This window comes from Danio rerio, chromosome 19 (assembly GCF_049306965.1).
Source record: "Danio rerio strain Tuebingen ecotype United States chromosome 19, GRCz12tu, whole genome shotgun sequence".
Lineage (NCBI taxonomy): Eukaryota > Metazoa > Chordata > Actinopteri > Cypriniformes > Danionidae > Danio > Danio rerio.
In genome coordinates, this window is record NC_133194.1 from 20,869,812 (window position 1) to 20,879,318 (window position 9,507).

At 34.8% G+C, this 9,507-nt stretch overlaps 2 protein-coding genes across 3 annotated transcripts in view; one reads left to right on the top strand and one right to left on the bottom strand.

Moving 5' to 3' along the window:
- fkbp10a (FKBP prolyl isomerase 10a) overlaps positions 1–7,578 on the top strand; it is a 131,863-nt gene extending 124,285 nt beyond the window's left edge. The window contains exon 13 of the transcript XR_012395001.1: positions 7,045–7,578. The gene's annotated coding sequence lies outside the window, so the exon portion shown is untranslated. The remainder of the gene's footprint in view (positions 1–7,044) is intronic.
- Positions 76–9,372, bottom strand: rps18 (ribosomal protein S18; the record flags this gene model as incomplete). Of its 2 annotated transcripts, NM_001423550.1 has the most annotated exons (6): positions 76–180; positions 4,599–4,690; positions 8,304–8,405; positions 8,622–8,708; positions 8,793–8,891; positions 9,352–9,372. In NM_001423550.1, 6 exons carry the CDS (start codon positions 9,352–9,354, stop codon positions 105–107), a joined length of 459 nt encoding a protein of 152 aa, NP_001410479.1. In that variant the 3' UTR covers positions 76–104.
- Between the last annotated feature and the right edge of the window lie 135 nt (positions 9,373–9,507).

The window sequence follows — 9,507 nt, forward strand, 5'->3', positions numbered from 1 at the left end:
TAAATTCACAGTATACGTTTTGTTTAAACATTATTAGATTGCATGACCATTTTAAAAAATAAACACTTGACACAATGACTGAATGATTTCCTTTATTTGTAAATTTACTTCTTCTTGGACACACCCACAGTGCGACCGCGACGACCAGTTGTTTTGGTGTGCTGACCACGCACACGCAGACTAGAAACAGAGAAACACATGAAATGATTAAGTATTACAATAAAAGCATATCACAGGTGAAAATTAATAATACCATGCTCATTAGGGCTGGACGATTTGGCTTGAAATCAAAATCTCAATTAATTGAACATTTTAACTACTACAATTATACATATATATACACCCACACATACACCCACACCCAAGGGCTGCTCGATTTTGGGAAAAATCATAATTACGATTATTTTGGTCACAATTGTAATCACGATTATTCAAAACGGTTAGAGTAAGTCAAAAATTATTAGCGCTCCTGAGAATTTTTAAAAAAATAAATATTTCCCAAATTATGTTTAACAGAGCAAGGAATTAACAGTATTTCCTCTAATATTTTTTCTTCTAGGCTTATTTATTTTATTTTGGCTAGAATAAAAGCAGTTTTAAATATTTTGAAACCCATTTTAAGGTCCCCCTTAAGCAAGGTATATTTTTGATTGTCTGCAGAAGAACCTACTCTTATACAATGACTTGACTAATTACCCTAATTAAGCCTTTGAATCGCACTTTGAATCTGAATGCTTGTATTTTGAAAAAATCTAGTAAAATATTATGTACTGTCGTTATAGCAAAGATAAAAGAAATCAGTAATTAGAAATGAGATATCAAAACTATTTTGTTCAGAAATGTTGAAAAAAAATCTTTCCATTAAACAAAAATTGGGGAGGAAAAGGGTTGCTAATATTCAGGAGGGCTAATAATTCTGCATATATACAGTTATATTTCACAAAGGAAAGAGAAATAAATACAAGAGAATAAAAATATGAAACAAATTGTGCTCTAAGCATCTTCACCGTAAGAAAAACACTTTAGCTAAAAAGTCCTTTAGTCAAGAGCACCGAGGGATTTTCTCATTGTTTGATTAATAATGATGAAAACAGGCGGCAGCAGGAATTGCCCGCTGTCACTTAATGGTTTCTCTTTTGATTCTCAATTCATTAATTTCACAAATGAGGGTTAATATGAATAATTTGTTGAAAATGTGTGTGTGTGTTTGTGCGTCCGTATGTGTGTGTGTGTGTGTGTGTGTGTGTGTGTGTGTGTATGTATGTATGTATGTATGTATATATATATATATATATATATATATATATATATATATATATATATACATACATACACACACACACACATACATACACCCATCAGGACGCATGCACACGCACGCATATATATATATATATATATATATATATATATATATATATATATATATATATATATATATATATATATATATATATATATATATATATATATATATATGTGTGTGTATGCTTTGCAAAGTTTGCCATCAGTTTGACAAGTCACCCACTTTTTGTTAAATAATTTCGAACCGCAATAAAGTACCTCCCCATTTTCTATACTGCTCTTTTTGTTTGCATAACATTTTTATTAACAATTTTTTAAGTATTGAAATTCTAGATTCGCAGACTTTATTTTTGACACATTATATAAAATATGCGGCTAAAACATAGCTATTAACTTCCGTTTTTTTTTTTTTTGGTGGGGCTCAGTGAAAATTTTGGCAGGGCAAGTAAAAATCTGAACCACCTGCCCGATTGGACCAGTACAAAAAATCCTTAGCGTTGAACCCTGATGCGCGCTGTTAATCGCGATTAATCACATTAAAAGACTGAAACGTAGTTTTGGCTATTCAAATGTAAAATTAATGTAAACACAAGATAAAAACTATTTAAACTCAAAATATAATTCATTATTAGAATTTTTGTTTTAACTTGTAACAGATTACTTCATGTTAACAACATACCCACAATAAACCATCAAGATCCTAGCTTGACAGCCATTTTTATTACAGAAATAAAAACACAGGCATGTTAGTGTCATTTGAATTTCAAAACAAATGAATGCCAATAAAGAAAACATTGATTTCAAAAGTTAGATTCTAGTTAGTTACATTTATTCTAAAACACCTTAACCTTTTCAATGTTGATGTTATTATATTATTAATGACCTCCAGAACGTCTGGAGCGTATTAAGAGTGTCTGTTCTTCATGTCTAATGGCTTCAAATCCCCCCACGCGTTCATTGTGTCTAAGTACATAAATTTAATTAATATATTTGGATGAAAACATAGCTATTGCCTACATTTCAATCACACAAAGAGAGAAGTCATGTACGAGAATGGTTTGTCTTTAATAAATTAGCTTAAATTTACTAACCTTCAACAAGGAAATGTACTGTTACTACATTAATTGGATTATTATTCATTCCAAAAACTGTTTAGTTCAACCTCTTTCACTTGATCAATCAAAAAGGCAGACACAAGTGCCCTTTTAAATCTATTAAAACTGATCAACGTGCATAAAAGTGGGAACGTGTGTAAAAATTATAACGTCACATATTACATTACTTTATTGTACTTAAACATTTAAATACTTTAAATGTAAAATTACGCTTTAACTTGAGCTGTTTTCCCACGCTATCTGTCTCTCTTTCACTGATGCAGTGGTGTTGCTTTTTAAAATATATGATCATATTTGAAAATAACTGCATGAGCACATCAAGTTCAACTAGAGAAAAAAATGGTATTCTCTTATTTAAGATGTTGCCATAGTCACTCGTAATATCTGCGCTTCATTAATAATAACTGTTTATATTCTCTGTGTGCACGCTTAACTCTGAGTTGGTCTACTTAAAGTTGATTGACCTAACTCAGATCAGCTATTCTGAAACAGAAAATTAAGTTTTTAATCTCTCTGTAAATCAACTCAGAGTTCAAGTTTAAACTGTTGGTTGAACCTCCTTACTGAAACAGGCTCCAGATGTGGCTGCAAAGTGGCAGAAGTAAAAATCAGCCTCAAGGCTCCTACACACCGAGACGCTTTTCGTTTGCGTTTATTGTCAGCGTTTTACGAGACATTTTTCCGCATTTAAACTAAAACTATTTTTACTGGCTTCAGGTGTGCAAAAATCACTCCTTGACGTTAGATGGCGCGACACAATTTTAAGCTTCCAACACTAGCTTGTAACACAGAAGAAGAGGAAGTCCACACGCTTGTTAATAAGTTACTAGTGACTCGAACTAGCATGATTCAAGTAGCAGCTCTAGCGATAAAGAAATGATTATTGTTCACCAGAGCAATAAGCAGCTCCACGTTCATATCGCCTCTGGGCATCTTCTTCAACGTGCGCTCAAAAGTGCCAACCTGATTGGTGGAGAAGGTTTTAACGTGGCGTATCAAATAAAAAAAATGAGCATGGTGTTTTGTTTTTTTTTTAAATGACGCTCTTGCGGCTGGCGTTTGCACCCATTGACGCCCATTATTTAGTTACGAGGCGTTAAACGTCGACCGAAAACGCAAGCAAACAAAACAAGTGGTGCTCGCTGCAGAGCCAGAGAGGGGGAGCTTAAGCTTGAGCTCCACCTTTTTTGCACTTCTACGAGTGATGTCACAGGGGGTAGGGTTAGGGGTGGGGTTGGTGTATGCATTAAAACAGCTTACAGGAGGAGGAGCAACAGCTCATGCTCCCCCTCGCTGGAGCTCAGCTCTCCTCAAATGGCTCTGCAGCGAGCACCCTCTCAAAAAAAAAACATCTCTTGTGCACGGGCCTTCACACTTAAAGCAGACTTCTACTTCTGTATCGAGTGATCACCATGACTCACGATGTCTGCTATGTGCGTAGCCATACACTTTTTACTTCAGCATGCTGTTTGTTGTTTTGCATAAACACTTCTGAAATGCAAACTGGCAGCGGGTTGTCACGTGTGTTTTGTTTTTTCTGAACGCCATCGTAAACGTTCAAGTTATAACTCGCTTATTTAGAGGAGAGAACTGGCAGACGTAAAACAACTTTAATTATATAACAATACAAAAGTATCCATCTGGAGCTCCTCCACAAGACTATACACTTGTAAACACTCGCACAAATTACATGCTCTCTGCATGCCCACAGCTCTCCACGTGTGTCAACACTACTAAACCAATGAGTCACGGAGCTTGCAACGTGTAGGTAAATTGAGACGTGCATGCGTACACGACTGCAAGAAAGTTGCACCAGACCATATGCATGCTCTCAATGCAAAAGTATACTGTAAATCAAAAGCTTACTGTACAACAGAGTGTGGTCACGTAACTCCACACACGGCAGGTAAAAGAGTTGACAAAAATAAAGGGAAAAAATTCAACCTAGAAAATTTAGATCACTTACAGGTTCTGAATGTTGATTGAGGTTATTTTATTTTATTTTTTGATTAATCGCCCAGCTCTAATGCTCATTACAAGTCACCAGTAATTACTTTTAAATAGACCCTGATCCACATTTGACTGGACCTGATGGCATCCATGTCAAAGGTCAGGTCTAAATAAATAAATCGGTATGTTCGGCTTGAAGTACTTTAAAGCATCAGAGGTGGAACTTACCCCCAGAAGTGACGGAGACCACGGTGAGCCCTGATCTTCTTCAGCCTCTCCAGATCTTCTCTCAGTTTATTGTCCAGACCATTAGCAAGGACCTAGGTAAAAATAATAATGTACTCAAAGAAGCACTCCATTTTTTTGGAAATGGATTCAATTCATAAGTTAAATTGAACCATTTATAAATTTATTTAACATTTAACTGACCTTTAAAAAAAAAAAAAAAAAAAAAAAACGTCTTTTTTTTTTTTTACAGGTTTTCATATCTACATTTTATGAGACTACAATAACAGTAGACAAAATGGAGTGTAAAGAGTCAAAGTTTAGTGTTTTAAAAAGAACAAATTTTTTCAATTGTTAAGCAACCCTAAAATCCCTATGATTAATCCTGTGTCCTCTGGGCCCGGTTTTTCAAAAGTAATCCATTAGGATTTTGGATAAGGGTTTGTATCAAATCTTAAAAATGGGTTTTTGAAAAGAAAAAACGGATTACATAATCGGATTAGATCACGTAATCCAATCTTGGTTTTGATCCGGATCAAACCTTTAGTTTAGCATTTTCAGACCTTTTTTGTAGGATCTGGATCACTTTGATCCAAAAAAACTGGATTAAACTGATCACATCAGGGGTCCGTTCTTCGTACCTCGCTTAAATGATCCAAGATGATTTGGCAGATCCTGGATCTTTTAATCTTGATAACTGATCTCTCGCTAATTTGGTTTTTCAAACAAGTTTGCGAATCAGATTAGAATGTCTGGATGAACTGATCTGAGATCGCTGCGTGTGTTGTGAAGGACAGATCTATCGATCCTCGTAATCATGATCAGCAATTCAATGATTGGCTGACGGCACAGCAGCGTATTGACATCACCAGATTAATATTCAATTATCCATGTGAGCAAAATTACAAATTAGCAGTAAACGGTTTGTTAAATATGACACGCAATAACTTTCCACATTTGTTATGAGCGGCAGGCTTTACACTTATGTTTCAAGAGTATTCATCATGTAATTCAATGCATATCAGTGTATTTCATTCTACATTCAGAAAAGATTTTCTTTATTATAGTAGCCGTTTTTTTAAATCGCTGTATGGAATAACTGGATGTTTACAAAAAGCATTTTGATATTGGTAAAGGCATCTGCAACTTTTGTAAAGCATAATCACTGGCTTATTAACTGTCAAAACATGTTTATGACTGCATTAATGTATTATTTCTTTTTTAAAAAGTCACATATTCTGCATTATTATTAGCATACACTAATTGTACTAAAGCGATCTAAAAAGTTCATATTAACAAGTTTTCTCTTTGCACCAGAAGATGGCAGTCTTGGTACTTTTATTTTGAAGGGTGCTGATTGCATAAGTTTTATTAATATATATAACTTTATTTATTTTATTAATAACGATAACTTAATATATATATATATATATATATATATATATATATATATATATATATATATATATATATATATACACACAAACAAAATTATTAAATAATACTATTTTTGGATCATTAAGTATCTTACAAGATAAATTATTTATTCAAAAGGTTTTAATTTTATTTGTTCATCCATCAGGCTATAGTGAGTATAGGCTTTAACGTATTCAGCCTTTCAGTATAGGCCTACAGCAAACAAGAGAGTTTGGCCTGATAAAATAATCCCCCAAACAGCTGTCAAAACTGACCAAAAACAATCAATTTTATTCTGTCACTAACTGATATGTATATATTTTTTTCCATCACAATGGAAAATATTTTTCTTTTTAGAATATTTATTAGTGATGCATGCAATGATTACAGAAAAACAAAAAAAAAAATGCAAAGAATGGCAATGACCGATTTTTTAAATCTCTTTCAACAATTGCAAAAAGAAACTGAAAGGGCAGAAGCACAGCTTCGTCTGGCAGAGAAACAACTGACTAACCAAACTGCAGCAAACCAAGGCCAATGACTTGGGATCCACCTCCTAAAGGCTACGCTCAGACAAGCTGGTCTCTCCACATCAGATGAGGAAGTCTAAAATTATTGTGGAGTTTTTGACATTAAGTCTTTTTTTATTTACATCTATATTTGAAACTTATTATAAATATCCTCAATGTACAGTGTTGTAGGTCTCAGATGAGCGGACTGCTGAAAGAGGATGGGGTGGGGTTTTTCTTGTTTTTATTATTTGAATATTTTAAAAATTTTCTTAGTTTTCATTTCAAATAAAAATAAAGTTATATTGACCCCACGCTGGCTATTCTACTTGTCGCTCTTTACATATCTATAGTTCTACATTGTGTTACGTTATAGAACGTATTAATTATTTGTTTGCTAATTTTATATATATAAATATTATATATATACAGATTTGTGTTTTGTTTATGCATTTGGAGCTGATGTTGTGTTGTGCGCTGTGGAGCATGCGCAGCTTTCTCTCTCTCTCTCCCCCTCCCTCTAGACTGCGCTTGATTGCGGTCCAGCCGTGTTGCGTGTGGGAGCGTATATAAGCTGGAGGAGAGGAACAATGGAGAGATCTTTCTGCTCGGTGCAGGTCGCAAATCTCCGTCGTCGTTGTCGCCGCTGTGGTTCCGAGCGTCTCCTATCTCCTGGCCCAAATTGTTGGTTGACTTGGTGTGAATTGATCGATTTCTGTTACTGACTATTTAATTATTTTCTAAAACGGCTCTCTGTTAAATCTGAACCTATTGGCTTTTCTGATTAAATATTGATATATATCATTTTTGGTTAGAAACAGAAGCGGTAGGTTGGGAATCGCCATTTACTTTAAAACGTTTTCTCCTGGTTTGTGGTAGCAAGGGAGAAAGGGAAGTTTGCTGTAATTTTATTTGGGGTACTTTTATTTGAGCAGGTAAGTTAGAATTATTTCCCTGCAAGATAGCTGTCTTTTTGTTTATTATTTTGGCCTGGATTCCCTTCCGAAGAGATGCTTCTATCTTTGTTGTGTAAGGAAATAAATATTGTTACTACTTGATCAGCGTTGTGATTATTGTGAGTTGGGACAGGAGAAGGGGAAAACCTTAAATTGAGTATTTGAGTTTATCTCTTTGTTTTTTTTTTTACACTTGTTATTGTTCCCACCAACCCTAGACTGGTCGGGACGTGATTTCCTATCCTGTTTGAGCACTGGTTATCCCGATTTAGTGATCATGAAAAGTTCCTTTCCGGATCTGATTGATCCAATCCAATGTTGCTTTGAAAAACTTTGAAAAAGTAAGCTGGATTGCGTGATCACTGATCGCAAAAACAGGATTACTAAATCCGGATCAATTTTATCCGGATTAAACCTTTTGAAAAACCGGGCCCTGGAGTTTGTTTTCCAAATCAAACTTGCAAAGTCTAAAAGATGCAAGACTGAACTTTCTGTAGGCTACTTAATATTAAGCAAAAAGTTTCAGTCAGATTCCAGGTGAATGTCTACAGCCACGTCTTCGTTTTACACCCATCCACACTGACAGGGAGCAGCAGCATTTTAAAAAGAAAAACGGCCTCTTCAGGGCTCAAAAACTCTGGGATAATGTAAATGAAAGGCGTAATCGTAGCAAAACTTGCACGTTAAAACAGAAACATACTCAACTTAAGCTGTGGGTCATGTTATAGGTATTGTACTGAACTTCTGCTTTTAAAGCACATAACATCCAAGAAAAACAGTGCTAGACATGCTTGATAAACTTTTAAAATGGTAATAGACAATCATACCTGGCTGTATTTCCCATCTTTTATGTCCTTCTGTCTGTTCAGGAACCAGTCTGGGATTTTGTACTGGCGAGGGTTCTGCATAATAGTCACCACCCTCTCAACCTATTCAATAAAACCATAATCATTAAACATTTTAGACCTTTAAAAATTCCTTAAAGAATAATAAAATTTTTCACTTATTTTTCCACTTGCGTTTATCAAAAAATCTTTCTGGGTGGAATATAAACTGCTTTAGAACTTAATAAAATTGTGTCATCTGACATGAAATCTGTGTTGTAAGAAACAGTTCAATGTCCATTTAAACATTTACAAACCCACCTCATCCTCAGTGAGTTCTCCAGCCCTCTTATTTAAATCAATATCAGCTTTCCTCAGAACCACATGGGCATATCGCCTTCCAACACCCTATTAACGGAAGTAGATTACAATATTAAAAGCTTAAATCATATTAACATACAGAACAAAATTGATCTAGTTAAAATAGTTCACCTTAATAGCGGTGATGGCAAATGCGATTTTACGTCTTCCATCAATGTTCGTGTTGAGGACACGAAGGATGTGCTGAAACTTCTCTGGGATGACGAGGGACTGAAAATAAAAATAACAAAGTCAGCATGCATGACACCACAAGGTAATAGTATACAGAACAACTAGCTCCTTTATCCTCTTCTAATGAATTTTGGGCAAGCATTTCAGCACATTATTGTAACGGCTCCATACTGACCTTATGCAATTACATAGTACGCTTTAAATATTTAGGGGAAAAATTCATACATAAATTTGTGTCACAATACAGATGCTTAATTTTTAGCATGATCCTTAAAAACACTAGTATGGTGTCTTTTTGAAGCGGCGCGGTCAACAGGGTAGGAGATATCGGTAACTCTTTAAAACGTTAAATCCTACTTAATAGCTGAAATATTCATTAAAAATAGTTAAACGTGTATAAAGGACATACAATATTTTATCGGTACAACTGTACACAGATAAATAAGACCGATGATGCGTGATTTCAACTTAAGCTTTGAGAGTACCATTTCGCACTCACCATCTTGATCGCTGGTTCCGCGCAAAAAGGAAGTTGTCATGGTCTCGCGATATTTTCACCACTTGACACGCAAACTTTAGGGTGGTTCCGCCCTATTTTTTACGGTCTATGGTTCCGTCACCAAGTACATTTCTGATAGCCTGTTATCTAAACTAA